We start from the raw sequence: 17,690 nt of genomic DNA, 5'->3' as shown, positions 1-17,690 counted from the left end.
AACAAAAAAAAAAAATAGCGACACATCTTTTTCAAATGCGATCGACAAACTTTTATTCCCTACAAACTCTGAGTTTTTTGGAAAATCTTTTTCCACACATTTACTTACTACCATATATATACACAGAGAATACACAAGCTGCAGAAAGTTTCCAACAGTGCACCGTACACTTAGCCAAAATGGCTTCATACAATGCTGCTTCCAGGGCTACTGAGGGCCCGGAACAAAGGGTGACTTGCCTGGCTTGAAACGCTGCTGCTAATGCTGCTTCCAGGGCTTCAGAGGGCCAGGAACAAAGGGCCACTCGACTGGCTAGAAACGCTGCGGCTACTGCTGCTTCCAGATCTTCTGAATGTTTGCAACAACAGACGACTTGCCTTCCTAGGAATGCTGTGGCTATGACTGCTTCCATAGCTTCTGAAGATGCAGTTTCGAGACATAAGAACTGTTGACGGTGAATTATGTGACACTTTCCAGGAGGCCTGCTTCTGGCGTGGACTTTTGGAGGACGATTCACAGTGGGACGCCACTATGGCAGAGGGCATTTTGTTAAAATCCCCTAAAAGACTAAGATCACTTTTCGCTATTCTACTCCTATGGTGCGATTTGGGTGATCCTGCCTCTTTATGGATTACCTACAAAGATTACATGTCTGAAGATTTCCTGCGTCAAGCTCAGTTGCTAAATTCGTCAATGGAGGTCAGGTACAGTGAACTCATTTACAGCAGGGCGCTGCTTGAAATCGAAGATACTGTTCTCAATATGGGTGGTAGTGCGTTGGCAGTGTATGGCCTACTTTCAACAAACCGGGAAGGTGCAAACACACTGTCTTCAGATTTGCTGCGTGAGACATGTTATAATGTTGACGAGCTTGCCCACTACATAGCGGAGAATGAGCCAAAGCCCCTTCCAGAACAGAAGTTTGCTTACAATTCCGTTATTAATTCTGTCCGGGACAAAGCTGGGGGATTTTTTTCCTCGACGCTCCTGGGGGCACTGGCAAAACTTCTCTCACAAAATTAATATTGGTTGAGATTTGGTGAACACATTGCCTTAGCTGTGGCATCATCTGGAATTGCAGCTACTTTGTTGCCAGGTGGCAGGACAGCTCACTCCACTTTCAAGCTTCCACTTGACTTAGCGAAGACTGAGATACCAATTTGCAACATCAGTAACAGCTCTGATCAGGCAGAAGTGTTCAGACGATGCAAACTTATCGTTTGGGATGAATGCACAATGGCCCATAGAGGTGCTTTTGAGGAGCTAGATAGATCTCTGGGAGACATCAAAGACTCTACAGCTCCCATGGGAGGCATAACACTTCTTCTTTCAGGGGACTTCAGGCAAACACTGCCAGTTATTTCCAAGGGGACTAGAGCTGATACAGTACGTGCGTGTCTTAAGTCATCCACATTGTGGCCCCTGGTGAAGATTCTCAAACTTAACACTAACATGCGTGCTCATATGCGAGGTTACATAGCATCAGCACAATTTTCTCACACCCTCCTTGCACTTGGCGAAGGCAAACTCCCTGCGACGAAAAGGGTAATGTTGCCATCGATTCACTTTGTACTATTGTTAATACGCCTTCTGATCTCACGGATGCAGTGTTCCCAGATCTCCAAGCAAATTATCAGAATATGGATTGGATTGGCCAAAGGGCTATTCTGGCCCCGAAGAAAAAAACTGTTAACCATATTAATGATCAAAGGCTAAAACTCATTCCTGGAGATGACTATATATATCAGTCTATCGATAGAACTCCTGACCCCGAGGATGTCCTCAACTATCCAATAGAGGTACTAAATTCCTTTGAGCCCCCTGGACTACCCCCACACATTCTGAAACTTAAAATTGGTGCTCATTCGAAATTTGGTCCCGCTGAAACAATGCAATGGGACACGTTTGATCATTAAGAGGTCACAGTAATCACAGGGTGTGATCATTAAGAGGCCACAGTAATCACGTTTGATCATTAAGAGGCCACAGTAATCACAGGGTGTGGTCAAGGCAACATTGTGCTCATACCGAGGATGCATCTTTTCCCATCAGGAGCAGACCTACCTTTCACATTTTGGAGGTCCCAGTTCCCAGTCAGGCCATGCTTCACAATGTCAATTAACAAAGCACAGGGGCAAATGCTGTCTGTCACAGGAATACATTTGGGGGAGCTGTGTTTCTCTCATGGTCAGCTTTACGTTGGCTGCTCATGTGTGGGCAGCAAGAGTGATGCTTTTGCGTTCATTCCACATGGAAAACAAAAAACATTGCGTACAAGGAGGTTTTATAGGATTACTTCGCTTCCTAATTTTATAACTTTTTCTAATTTAAAAAAAATTTTTGCCTTTTCGTCAGTAATTTCTAAGTAGGTGTAGGTTAATATTCATTGCAGTGCACTTGACACTCCCAACCATCAGCTATAAAAAGGCTGATTCTCATGATGTTACAAAACTTCATTACAAATCAGACCCTGCTCAAAAATTAGCTGTTGTTCCTCACTAACCCCCATTCGGCAGGCATCGGAGGACCATGGACACGTTACTATTTCACTTCTGTACGACTCTTTTATGACGACATTTACATTTTTAGGTGGTTCCCTGCAATTACTTCACACTTCACCAACACCTGGCCTCCACTCAGCTCTATTTCCCTCCCTTCGTCAGCACAGCAGCCTCATCTTCTACATCCGACGTACATGAAACATCTCCCCCCTTCCATCTCCTCTCTCAACATTACAGTTTACATCAGCGGCAACAGGATCACGACATACAATTTCAAAACCAAGCAACATATCATTTTATACAACAACAAATGTAATCATAACGACGATCAATGAAACAAATGGATAAAAATAATTACATGAAGTAACTATCTCTTACATGCCATTACAATTTACATCAAATAACAAGACTTCAAAAGTCGATAAAACTAAATACATACATCCTCTCTCTCACTATTATATTTTACACCATTACATTTTACATCAAATACAAAATATTCAACAGTAACAGGTCATTTTACACAACATCTCCATGACAGAAGTGTTGTGATTCATCTATTCAGCACCACTAGACTCTTGCCGGTCTGACATATGGTGAGTAGATGCTATTGTTGTATATTTTCAAACTTACCCATATTTACTTACCCATAATTAATCCCCCTCTTTCCTCCATAGGGCATCCATTCTGTTTTCACAGAGCATGAAGTTTTGTAACAGCATGTCTGCTGCTGTTGGTGGAAAAGGAACACACCGTATTCATCTGCAAACGTTTTACACACCCTTCCAAGACTACCTACCAAATTGTTACGATTGTGAGAATGATAACACAGCCTTTTCAGAGCCACCTTACATTCTTAGAGTGTTGCAATGCTCTTTGCAGGGCTTTCTATCCAGCTGCAAATCGATTAACTTATATCAATCTTTGCCTCAATAATCATAATTGAGTAGAGTCATTAACAGTACTTTAAAGCAATTCAGCCCTGAGCAATGCTGGGCACTTCTGCTAGTATATCTATATTATTTACATTATTTACATTTGACGGATATTTGTCCTCATCTTGTTTGTTGTTAACACAACGTTTCGGCTGATATACCCTCCAGCCTTCGTCAGGTGTCTTGGGGAAATTTCGAACCTGGGTTCTCATTCCTAACGATGTTACTATTATTATATTATTATTATTATTACTATTATTAATCAGGTTGCTGCCATGAATCGAACTCGGAATCTTGGGAAAGGGCATGCCTTCATCCGTGAGAGGATCCATTACAATCGTTGGAAAAAACATCAACTAAATAACGAAATCAAAGAAAGGCTATCTTCATTACTTAGAAAAATAACTAGAGATGACGACAGAAAGAGAATCCAACAAGATCTAAGAAAATCGTACATGAAAGAATTTGAAACGGTGAAGACACGCCAGATTAAGAAGTTTATGAAACTCAAAGGTCAGAGAATGAAGACTGAAGTCCATCACCCACCTGTGAAAGCAGTGATTAATGTAAGTAGTCTCAACTTTGCGACAACCATCAAGCGCATTCCATACTTGGACATAATAGCCCCTATTGAAGAGATAGCCGTAAAGATATCAAAAGCTCAGGGAGATGAACTAAGGTGGAAGGTGAGACAGGTACTGGAAAAAGCGAAACTTCCCAAATCAAACATCACTAAGGAAGAAAAGTTCGCTATCAAAAGGCTACAAAGAGACAATTCTATCATAATACTCCCAGCTGACAAGGGAAATGCTACAGTGGTGATGAACAAGTCTGACTACTCTGAAAAATTGGCAAGTCTTATAAGTGATGGTAGCTACAGTAGAGTAAAGAAAGACCCAACTCTGAAAACAGAGAAGAAGTTGTCACAGATCTTGATCAAGAACAAGGATCACTTCACACCAATGAAGTACAGACAGCTGACTCAACATTACAGTAAACTACCACATATGTACGGTCTCCCTAAGATTCACAAGGAAGGTATTCCACTAAGACCTATAGTGAGCTGTAGAGGTTCAGCATGTCATCCACTGAGCCGCTTCTTGGTGGATATAATCAGTCCATTAGCAGGAAAGTCAACATCATACGTGAAGAATTCCATCCACTTCACAGAATTGATCAAGGATACCCCTATTGAATCCAACCAGATGGTGAGTCTAGATGTGATAAGTCTATTCACCAAAGTCCCAACTGGTGAAGCACTATCGGTGATTCAAGAAAAACTAGTGACAGACACCCATCTAAAAGAACGCACTAGTATACCAATAACAAACTTGATGGAAATGTTGACTTTCTGTGTAGAAACTACCTACTTCAGTATGGACACTGATATATATCGACAAGAAGATGGTTTAGCTATGGGTTCGCCATTATCACCGATAATAGCCAATATATACATGGAATACTTTGAGAATTTGGCTTTAGGATCAACACCACTAAAACCAACCCTATGGCTGCGATACGTTGATGACACCTTTATTCTCTGGCCCCAGCAAGATGTCCAAATGCTGTTAGATCATGTGAACTCAATAAATCCATCCATACAGTTCACCATGGAAAAGGAACAGAACAATCAGCTGGCATTCCTGGATGTATTAATAACACGCACCGAGTATGGATTCAGGACATCCGTATATCGCAAGCCAACCTTCACTGGACGATACCTTAACTTCAATTCCCACCATCCATACAGTGTAAAGAGAGGAATTACTCAGTGCCTAAAACATCGAGCAAAGAATATAAGTAGCGATCGTGATACCCACCACGAAGAAATGATCAAGCTCAGTAACAATCTATTAAGAAACAACTACCCCAAGAACATACTATCTACTCCAATTATGAAGAAAAGAGAGGATGAGGCCAATAAACTGTCTACAGTCTGTCTACCCTATGTGAAAGGCCTCTCCGAAAAGATACAAAAGATATGCGGCCCATATGACATCAGGGCAGTATTCAAGAGCAATACAACACTTCGCAAATATCTCCTTTGGGTAAAACCACCAACAGAAGAGAATATGACCAAAAACTGCGTGTACTCCATCCCATGCAGCTGTGGTAGGTTATACAAAGGCGAAACATGCCGCCCCCTCAAAATAAGGGTAGAAGAACATCGCAAAGCTGTGACACGAGGAGATATTAATAAATCGGGTATAGCTGATCATGTGGGATGAAGTTAAAATAATAGACAGGGAACAACACTGGAAAATACGAAAACTAAAAGAAGCAGCACATATGCTAGGACACAACAACCTCCTAAGCAGACCGTGTGCAGATATGAATAGCTTATGGGAACTGGTATTGAGGAAGGATAGAAAAATAATAGATTTATAAGCCCTAAAATTCACTCCATAATTGCCCACGGGCATATGGCGTAATGGTTAAGAGCGCGGGCTACTAACCCCAAGATTCCGAGTTCGATTCACGGCAGCGACCTGATTAATAATAGTAATAATAATAATAATATAATAATAGTAACATCGCTAGGAATGAGAACTCAGGTTCGAAATTTCCCCAAGACACCTGACGAAGGCTGGAGGGTATATCAGCTGAAACGTTGTGTTAACAACAAACAAGATGAGGACAAATATCCGTCAAATGTAAATAATGTAAATAATGTAAATAATTCCTCATCTCTTAAATATAGAAGTGTAACTAAAAGTGTACCTGTAATTAGACAGGCAGAAAAATAACAACAAATAAAAGAAAGGAAAGAAGATGAAGGGTAGGAATATTTATATATATATATAGATCTATATATATATATATAAATATTCCTACCCTTCATCTCCCTGTCATTCATCTTCTTTCCTTTCTTTTATTTGTTGTTATTTTTCTGCCTGTCTAATTACAGGTACACTTTTAGTTACACTGTATCAGGTAGTCCTTGATATTCTATATCATCCTCTCTGACTGCCAGACACCACTACCCGCCTCCTTTTGCTGCTCATCATTCTTACCATTGATTACCTTCATTTCTTTTACGATTCATTATTTTTTCTTCTCCACACTCTAATGCAACCTTCTTCCACCTTTTTTTATTCTTCTTTTGTCATCACTCTTTTTTCCACTCACCTTCTCAGACATGCTATCTTGAGGTATGAATGCATCACAGAGTAGCAAGGAGCTCCTTGTCTTACGTTTTACAAAGTAACTTCACTGGTCCTGGTGCTACAATCAATCCAACCCAGTACAGATCCAGACCATGGGAATCTGTTTAATCCATGTCAGTTTGGAAAGTGTGTGTTGCTCCAGTCCACTCAGGCAAAAGTGAGTTGTACCTGTAATTCAAAGGGCCATCATTGTCACATTCTATGTCATGCTGAATCTCCCAGAAAACTACATTAAGATTATGTGTGTTTATGGAGTACTCAACCACTTGCACATTAATTTCACAAGCAGGCAGTTCCATTGATCAGATCAACTGGAGCACTTGTTGTTGTAACCAATGGAGTGCCAGTTATGATATTTTATGTTATGTATGTATGTATCTGTGTGTGTGTGTGTGTGTGTGTGTGTGTGTGTGTGTGAGCATGCATGTATGAGTCAGCCAGTCAGTCATCATTTTAATGTCCACATTTCCATGTTTGCATAGGTTAGACAAAGTTTTTTGAGGCAGATTATTTTATGGCTGGATGCCCTTCCTGTCACTAACGCACACCTGTTTCCAAGCAAGCTAATATTTTCCCCATGGCCAGGATATTGGTAATGAATGACACTGTTGCATCACATTTACAGCTATTTACAACTATAATGTGATGTCAAGAGAAAGAGGCGCACACACAAACATGCACTCCCCCACGCTAGCATGGAAAGCGGACGTTAAATGACGATGATGATGATGATGACACACAAACGCTTCTTTCAGTTTCCATCTAGGACATCCAGCCATAGAAAAACTTACTCAATAAAATCTATCCAACCCACACACGCATGGAAAAGTGGATGTTAAACAACGGTGGTGATGCTACTGATTGTTATCTATGAATCTGAGTTGTATAAACCAAGGATAAAGAAGTAAAATATTAAATTTCAAACAATGAAACTGAAATTCAGTTGAAAAAAAAAAAACGAAAATGGAAGCAAATAAAAAATAAAATTAGAGTTTGAATTTAAAAACATTTTAGTTTTTTTCTTTTTCATTGAATTCTGATTTGAGTTTGTATTGAACTTTGAGATTCTTTTTCTTTGGAGATGTCTAACAAGTGAGTTGCACTGGAACTGTCACTGAACAGGTTGCAGGAGAGTGCAATGAAAATTTTTATATCAATTATTAAGTGATTAAATGAAGTTAACAGTTTCTGTGTATTTTTGAAGGGTTAATATGTCTTCCACATTCTAATTGCTTTATCCTCCAAGAAAACAGTTTAAGAAAATATACTCCCACCTTCCCCATTAGAAACTTAACTCAAACTTGCTATTCATCATCATCATTTAACATCTGTTTACCATGCTGGTATGGGTTGGATGGTTTGATTGGAACTAGTAAGGCCAGGGCCACATCAGGCTCCACTGTCTGTTCTGGCATGGCTCCTATGGCTGGATGCCCTTCCTAACACCAATTACTCCATAGAGTGTATTGGGTGCTTTTAACGTGGCCCCAGTACAAGTGCTTTTTATGTGGCATTAGCACTAGTATCAATTCTGCTGTGGCAGATGGGTCTTCTTGAGTACAGCAATGTGCCACTTATCTTGGTGCTTAGTCATCTCCTTCATAAGGCTCACTGTCTTGAGATCGGCCTTCATCCCATGTTTTCTGAGTCTCCCTCTTCCACAAGTTCCATCCACTATAAGTGATTGGCTCTTCTGTATGCAGCTGTCTATATCCATATGCATTGCATGACTAAATCAGTGCAGTCTTCTCTCTTACACTTAGCATTTAATTCCTCTTATGCTCAACTTTTCCCTCAAAACACTAGTGCTCTGTTGCACATATACACTTACATTGCACATTCAGCAGAGTATACTAGCTTTATTTCTCTCTGGCCTTCACATGTCTTCTGCATTCAGGGCCCATGTCTCACTACCATGTAACATTGCTGCTCGTATACATGCATCATACAATCTTCCTTTTACATGGTGAGAGATTTTTGGTTGCCAACGAGGTAAACGCTCTCTGAATTTTCTCCATCCTATTCTTATTCTAGCAATTACACTTTCCAAGTATCCTCCCTCACAGCTAATTAGGTCCCCTAGGTAGCAGAATTGTCTACTACTTCTAAAGAGCTTCCGGGGCATTTGAGAAAATCAATTTCCTGAGTATCTGTAGTTTTTATGGCTCCTAAGCATCTTTCGCATACAAACACCGCCTTCTCTGATAAGCTTCTTATTTTTCCATTGCACCTCTTGTATGTCCCTAGCTTGCACTGGGTATACCATATGGAATTTCTACCTACACCTTTTCTACATATTGAGCAGGGCCATTTACCAAAAGGGTCTTGTCTGTTTTCTTGCTTAATAGAACATTAGTCTCTGCTAAGTTAACTTTAAGGCTCTTTAATTCCAGGTTTTGCTTCTACACCTGGAATTTCTTTTCTAGTTCTGTAACTGAATCTGCTATAAGAGCTATATCATCAGCAAATAACATTTCCCATTGGCAGCCAGTCTTGAATTCTTCTGTTATGGCTTGGAGGATGATGATGAATAGGAGCAGACTGAGAACCGAGCCCTGATGAATGCCTACCTCTACACTAAATCCAGTAAGGTGAGAGTTTATACTCATGGCTAACTCTCATCTTATTGATAGTACCACTGTACATGGCTTGTAACACTTTCACAAGCCACTCATCTACCCCTAACTTCCTCAGAGGCCATCATATCACACAGCAAGGTTCTCTGTCAAAAGCCTTCTCTAAGTCAACAAATGCCAAGTACAATGATTTATTCTTGGCCAAATACTTCTCCTTCAGTTGTCTGACTATAAAGATAGTGTCAGTAGTGCTTCTTCCGGGTACAAAACCAAACTGCATTTCATCTGCCTCTAACTGGGTTGTAACTCTTTTTGTCACTTTCATGACTTGGTCCAACACCTTGATGCCTCTGTAATTACTTCTATCTAAGGTATGTCCCTTACCCTTGTTGCAGCTGACTATAATGCTGCTGCACCAATCTTTGGGGATAACACCTTCCTGGATAACCTGATGAACTATTCAAATATGCCAGATATTTTAAGCATCTTGGCGGTACTCCTGATGGTCCCTGGGCTTTCCATATCTTCATATCCTTAATTGCTTTTCTATCATGCTGCTGTCAATTTGAATAGCTGGTGCCTCTGTTGGGTTCACATAGGGAAGGTCTCTTTCTCCCATTCACTCTCCACAGTAGCCTTTCTATGCTTCTTTCTTTTCGAAGCCTCTGCATGCAAGCATCCACATGTACACATTTCTCTCCCACAGCATCTTGATTTTCTCTGACACTGTTTAGCAATCCCAAACACCTTAAGTCTCTGCTCTTCTCACTGTAAGACATTAACAAACCTCTTCCTTTCTGCTTCTGCCCTGGCTAGATAAACCTGTCGCCTAGCTTCCCTCCTGACTACCTGATTTAGCTCTTTGTTGCTTCCATTTCTCTTATCTTTCCAAGCCTGTCTTCACTTTTATGGCCCTGTCTATCTCACTGTTCCATCACCCATTAGGTTCCACCACCCACTGCTTCACCACTCTCCATCTGACAGACTTTACTCCAGCTACAGATCTGGTCTGCAGCCTTCAGAATGTTATCTCATAGGAACTTCTAGTTCACAACCTGCTCCTCTTTCTTATCAAATTCTTTAATCAGAATGTCTCTAAATCTCTGACTGTTTAATGGAATTTTCAGTTTCCATGACTTCCTTTTCCAGACTAGTTTGTGTCTCTGTGTCTGTCTAGCCCTTAGTCTGAAGTCATTAACCACTAACCTACGTTGATTTGTACATTCCTCACTAGGAAAAGATTTTGCATTTATAAGCATGCAGGGGATTGTGGTTGACACCTGTGAAAATAAAGAAGAGTACTTTTTGTGGTACATGCCAGAGTGATACAGGTCCTTGCACATGTTAGTGAAAGCAAGTATAGGTAAATATGCAAAGGCTATTTAATGTTCACAGTCTCCCTCCCACCCCGTAAAGTATTTAAGGGCAAGCCCCAGCAAGAATAAATAAAGGAGGGGACAGTACAGTTATGGGTAGAGCAGTCATACAGCATCAGTCAACTTCTGGCAATATTGAAAATAGGTGATACATACATATATGAATTACATATACAAGTGCTTAGGCATATAAGCATATGTAACTGTAGATGTACATAGACTAACAGAGATACATAAGATACAATGGCACATAAAACTGTATGTATGCATGGTTGTGTTGACATCTACATAAGCCCATTGACATGTGTACACACATTTACGCACTTTACACACTCATACATTGGCATTTGCATGCCTAACTTTAACAAGGGTGGAGGTGGGATAGGAGGGAGGGTTGAGGGGAACTAGTGTTAGTGGCTGCACATTTAGTTTTTGCTTATATAGGCCCTCTGATCACATGGCTACCCCAAGTAGTGAATTTAAGAATCTATTTACCCAAACAAGAATGTCGGTATGTTCCCTTACTGCTAATGCTACCATGATGACAAATGATATGATATTCTTTCATTCATTCTTTCATTGGCATACCATCTGAGAGAAACTATAGTAAAGTGATTTGGATGTTAAAATGCATGTTATTGAAATACGTATTCATGAATATTCTAGCAATGAAAATATGAAATAATAAAGCAATGATACATTGGTATTTTCTGTCACTGGAGTATAGTCAGTGTTTCTGATAACACCGGTCTACAAGGTTTTTGGTGTTTAGGAAATAGACACCATTCCTATACAAAATTGGTCTCCTGAATCCAAACATAACCTTCTTTTTGGCCTATCATATGTAGTTTTTAAGTTATTGAACATCCCTATAGTCACTATGTATGTGAGTACATCCAGTATGCAATGTTTGTTACCTTATTCTAATTCTAATTATTTTTCTTTTTCCATACTTTTTAGATGTTGTAGTGACCTAAGCAATAGAAAATGAGCAAGATGTCCTCTTCAAAAAAGTGTTGTGTTAATTCTCCAAATGTGTTTTGTTATGTTTGTGGAGAATACACATTACTTGAAAATTGAAAAAACATCACTGATTTTGTTGAAAGAGCATATATGGCATATTTTGGGGTCAAGCTGGGAGACCAAGATAAATGTTGGGCATTGCATAGTGCCTGCAAACAGTGTACAGAACATTTGCAACAATGGACTAAAGGAACAAGGAAAAGTATGTGGTTTGCTATACCAGTAGTATGGTGGGAGCTATAATCATGTGGACGACTGCTATTTTTGTAACCTAAATTTGAAGGGTATTAACTGGGAAAAAATCGACAAACACCTGTCTATCCTAATCTTGTCTCTGCTATTAGACTGGTTCCACACAGTGAAGAGTTTCCTGTTCCTGTCTTCAATGTCTTGCTTCAGATAACTTTACGCCCAATCAAAGAAGATTCATTGCCTGAAGATGACACTAGAGATCAAGACTTTTCAGTTGAGACTTTACCTCAGCTATTCTCCCAGGTAGAGCTGAATGATTTAGTTCATGACATGAACCTCCCAAAAATTCTGCAGAACTGTTGGCTTCCCAACTGAAAGAGAAGAATCTTCTAGAGAATGGTGTCTGTATAATCTTTTATTGGAGTCAGCATGAAGAGTTCCTTTCTGTCTTCACAAAAGAGGAAGAACTGCTTTACCACAGGGATGTCAGTGGGCTTCTTAATACACTTGGTATTAAGGAATACAAGCCAGAGGAATGGTGTCTTTTCATAGACAGCTCTAAGTGTAGTTTAAGATATGTACTGTTGTACAACAGAAATGTATATAGCTCTGTCCCACTCAGCCACTCAACAACTCTGAAGGAAAAATATGAAGAAATTAAGTTGGTTTTGTAGAAGATACTGTATCATGATCATAAATGGGTCATCTGCATTGACTTAAAGATGGTGAATTTTCTCATGGGACAGCAATCTGGTTATACCAAATACCCATGCTTTCTTTGCATGTGGGACAGTAGAGACCGAGTAAACCACTATGTTAAGAAAGACTGGCTGCCTCGAACAAATATGGCTCCATGTAGAGCTGCCAATATATTGGAAGGACCTTTAGTTGAGCGAGATAAGATCATTTTCTACACTTTGCAGATCAAACTCGGATTGTCAAAGCTCTTGACAAAAATGGGGAGTGCTTCAAGTATATTTGCAGTGTATTTCCAGACTTGATAATTGAAAAGCTTAAAGCAGGGATTTTTGATGGACCACAGATCCGTAAGCTCTTGAAGGACACAAATTTCAGGAAAACGATGAGTGAAAATGAAGCATCAACTTGGCTAGCCTTTGCAAATGTAGTGCAAAATTTCCTTAGGAAACACATAAGTGAAAACTATAAAGACCTTGTTACCAACTTGTTATCAACTTTTCGTGATATTGGTGCGAATATGAGTGTAAAAATGCATTATCTTTTTAGTCATCTTGATCATTTTCCTGAAAATCTTAGAGATGTTAGTGATGAGCAAGGCAAATGATTCCATCAGGACATTAAGGAGATGGAAACTCAGCACCAAGGACGTTGCTGGTGTTTAAAGCGAGATACACCTGTTGCTCAACATTCACAGTACACAAAGAAGCGTATATTTATTCCTTGAATTTTCTGCCAAAAATCTTTGCCAATGTGCCTTTTGAATTTTGAATTTTTATTTGTACTTTGTTTTGTCTTATGCTCTTTTTATTGATTCATATTTTATGCCTCTTGCATGAATAAAATACTTTATCAGGTCTAGTCAGAAAACTAGACCTGATATAGAAAAACTGAAGTTATTTTTGAATTTAGCAGGCAAAATCACTCGAGAATTTCTTCAAATATTCCAGGCACCAGACAAAAAAAAAATTTTTATTGCCCAGTGTAATTTCTCTTCTTTTTGTTTTTGTGTACAGTTACTCAAAATGTGATGGTTATATTAATGATTTGAATGAAGGCAAACTCACCACTCAGCCAGGATGTTCTGAAGAAGAAACACTTGAGGTATGATCAGTTTTAATTTTTAACAGAATTGTGTATGTGTTTTAGGTAGGCGACATATAAGTAATACAACACAGGGATTTGAAACAATATGACTGCTTGATGTGCTATAAATGGCAGCCAAATCACCTTTAAATCAAACTCCACCATCTTAAAGAGGGAATGATACACTGGAAAATGTAATTCTAGGTACACTATAATTGTTATATCTGAAAAAAAAAAAGAAAAAAAATCTTTGGGTTGGTCATGGTTTCATTTTTTGTTTCTTATCAGCAACTACTTTGCAGAGTGTACTGGATGCATTTTATTCTGGTACCAGCAATTAGGGTGGCCATCATGTTTTTGATAAGACTAAACAGTCTTCTCAATCTTATGTTATCTCCATTGGCTCCACTCATTTACCAATCACTTTATGAAGTGTACTGGGTACATTTTATCATGCCACCAGCAATAGTAGGATTTCTTTGCACTCTGTAAGACTGAAGAGTCCCCACTACTTTATGACTTGTTTGTCTAACGCAACACAACTAAGAAGGTGCACCGAAGAGACTGATGACAGGGGAACCAGGATATGATAGGAGAACCAGAATAGGTAGTGAGAGTATGATGGTAGAAACAGGGATTTCGTGGGAATGAAAGGGTGGTAGAAGGAGAGAGAATGTAATGGATAGCAATAGAAGTGGACAGTGGGAAGAGTGAGTGATGAATGTCAATAATGATTACGGCATAGGGAAGAGGGAGATGACTGGTAAGACAGAGTGTTTCAAGTACAGACAAATCTGATACATACCCTTATACTTAGGCCTTATAATGAGAGATATAAAGTGATAAGGATGGTGGTTGGAGATTGAATACAGGTAGTCCAATACTATCCTTTGTTACATGGGCAGCTTGGTACAATGACTGGGAGAAAGGATGAGTGTCAGAGAGATAAGAGGGAGAGAGAGAGAGAGACACATACACACACATAAACACACACATTCGTGTTCACATGTTATATTTAACTCTTACATGAATAGTAGCTAGCATTGCTACTGATTCCTTGGAAATTCCGAAAAAAAATTTATCTATATTCATCCTTTGAAATTTTTCTTTCATAAAATCCATTCTTTATACTGTTCATTCACTTCATGGCATAAGCAATCTGTTCTTCAATAATAGCTACAAATTTATATGAACCCCACTCCATTTTCACCTCAACATTTGAAAAATACAGAACTATCAAGCTAGCATGATGGTCTTTTAACAGAGTAGCACCACATTTAACTGGTTAACAGACTCTCCAGTCATAGACAACACCCTTCATTTCTGAAAAACGAAGTGTGTTACCCTATTTGCACTCATGCATAACATCATTATGAACATTCATTTTTTTTTTCCATGCTAACTTTGGTTATCTAAACTTCTTGATACGGAAGCAGCAGTGTGTACCATGTCATATGCTGTCTCCATTTCACATATTTTGTATTGTTTCTTGTTACATTATTTTGTTGTATGTTTGGAATACAATTTTTATGGTTCAATCATTGTTGTCAACACATCAATTTGTGATATAATAATCTAAGAAAGATTTATAAATCTCCTGGTGATCTCATATTACTAATTTATTTAAATTATGAAACTTTTTCTATTTAAGGCTATGATCCTTAAAGAGTTATCTTTGATTCGAGACCATGCTGGTAAAGCATGTTTAAAAGAATTGCACAAAAGTAACAGCCCTTTGAATATGGCCATTTGTGGATCAAAAGGTAAATTTTTCTCACTGTTGAAATCTAAATTGTAATGAATAGAATCTGTAGTAATTATAATGAAAGAAGTGAATCTACAAGTGATAGAAGATACTACAATAGTTTTAACATCAAAACTAACTGAGAGTATTTTAAACGGTAACTAAAACAAAATCAAAATCACTAAGTTAATATTAATATGTTTAATGCACGGAGCATGAAAAAGGAGATGTGGAAATTAAAAGAGTTGTGTAAAAACAATATTAGACAATGACTAATAGTATTTTCAATTTTTCAGCCGGTATTGAAGACAATTTTGGATATATTTTTATCTTATTCTACTTGTGGAAATAGTGGTAAAAAAAAATCATTAAATAACTGTACAAGATTTAATCACATTTCTAAATTATTTAATTTCCAGGCAATTAATTCAGCTTTCTTAACCCAGTAAATGTGCTATTGTGTAGGGCATGCTTTTCTCATTTCTTCCTAGCATTACACACCCACTGGTGTATATTCACTTTATTTTTAAATGTTATACATCCAGTGGAATAGGCTCTCCTCATTTCTTTTACACATTAATATATATACATATGTTGTAGGTTCCTTCATCAATATTTCTCAAATGATTGCTTGTGTTGGCCAGCAAGCTCTCGGTGGTAAAAGAGTCCCAAATGGATTTGAAGACAGAGCATTGCCTCACTTTGCTCGCCATGGTAAGAATGTTTTACCTTATTGATTTGTTAGGTCTGTGTCAGTTCAGGTTTGCTGTAGAAAATCATTACTTATCCATTTCTTATTATTGCACCATTATACAATGCATACTTGCAATATAGAATAAAGTATTACTTTATGACCGACCCTTCTTTGTTTCATTATTACTTTAGTATGACCCATCTTTGTTTCACTCAATGAAGAAAGTTTTTCCACACTGCAGAACGTGTATGGTTCCAGTTTCAGTTTACTGTGTTCAGTGTCAAATACATACTTTCAATTCATGCTTCAGAATGTCTTTGTTGTGGAACTCAAAGCACTGATCTGTAGGTTAGGGATATATATTCCTGATGCATGAGATTTTTAGCAGCCAGCTGCCAAATGTCATGCACCATCCCTGCTTAGATAAGTTTTAGAAGCTCTTAATAAGGTGTGTGTGTTTTGAGAAAGAGAGAGAGAGAGAGAGAGAGAGAGAGAGAGAGAGAGAAAGAGAGAAATAGAGACAGTCAAACAGAGAAAATAATATGAGTGTGAACTTGGTATTCCTTTATTATATCCGTTACGTTTCTGTATTTGGTAATAAATGATGTCACACTATAAATGCAATCCATGGATGCACCTCATAAGTGCATATATATATATATATATATATATATATATATATATATATGCCTATTCATTCTGTTAGAGATTATAAGAGTCTAAAGATACTAAAACTTCAGGTTTAATGTTAATACATAGCTGTCAAAATTTCACTTTATGTGTTCAAAAACTGTCTGTGTAAGAGTTCAACCACTTTTATAATGCTGTTTAAATCATTTACTGTTCATCATCATCGTCATCATTAAATGATGAGGATGATGATAGTAGCAGTGATGGCAGTAGTGGTGGTTGTTGCAGTGACAGTAGTGATTCTGGTGTTGATAATAATGATGACGATGATGATGATATTCAGTTTACTTAGGATGGTATGCTTAATATTTACATCTTTTTAATAAATTTCATTTCACAGTTGATTTATGCTTCTTAATCAAGTTTTACTTCAATGATTTTATCACTCATTTTTCTTTTGTCACAGAATTCTTAAAAAACATTTTTTTTTCTGAATTAATAATACATTACTGTGATTTTTCAGCCAAAGACCCAGCAGCTCGAGGTTTTGTGGAAAATAGTTTCTACTCTGGACTAACACCAACTGAATTCTTCTTTCATACAATGGGTGGGCGTGAAGGTTTGGTGGATACAGCTGTTAAAACAGCTGAAACAGGTTACATGCAACGAAGATTGGTCAAAGTAAGACATCTAATATTAATAAGAATTTTGTGTTGCTCTTCAAAAGTATTCTAATTTTGTCACATAGGTTTGTACATCATTTCTAAATAATGTCTTGGGATTACATCCATTCTCTATTGCCACTCAGCACCTATGCTCACTGACTTTGCCTCAAATCATATACGAGGAGGTACCCAAAACTAACCAGAAATATTCTTTGTGGGACAAGCTCATTGTAGTTCAGGCTTCTGCTACTAGAAGCCACTAGATGCAACCCTCAGGCATCAATCTGCCAACTGACATTGTCGAGTGGGGTTGTACTACCACACAGTGTGTCTTTGTGTTGCAGTGCTTCTCTCCTGTTCATTGAGTTTTGCAATGGCTGAAATGCAAGAATAGTGTGCTTCCATGAA

The 17,690-nt window shown here is 38.3% G+C and overlaps 1 protein-coding gene across 1 annotated transcript in view; it reads left to right on the top strand.

Moving 5' to 3' along the window:
* Positions 1–17,690, top strand: part of LOC106870739 (DNA-directed RNA polymerase III subunit RPC1) — a 118,010-nt gene that overhangs the window by 38,855 nt on the left and 61,465 nt on the right. The window contains exons 9-12 of the mRNA XM_089355137.1: positions 13,480–13,567; positions 15,201–15,312; positions 15,894–16,007; positions 17,141–17,298. Coding sequence (XP_089211263.1) covers positions 13,480–13,567; positions 15,201–15,312; positions 15,894–16,007; positions 17,141–17,298 — 472 coding nt within the window. The remainder of the gene's footprint in view (positions 1–13,479; positions 13,568–15,200; positions 15,313–15,893; positions 16,008–17,140; positions 17,299–17,690) is intronic.

The sequence above is a fragment of the Octopus bimaculoides genome, chromosome 7 (genome assembly GCF_046866305.1).
Source record: "Octopus bimaculoides isolate indiv1 chromosome 7, ASM4686630v1, whole genome shotgun sequence".
Lineage (NCBI taxonomy): Eukaryota > Metazoa > Mollusca > Cephalopoda > Octopoda > Octopodidae > Octopus > Octopus bimaculoides.
The sequence above is the reverse complement of the archived record's forward strand: the minus strand, read 5'-3'. Positions and strand labels throughout refer to the sequence as shown.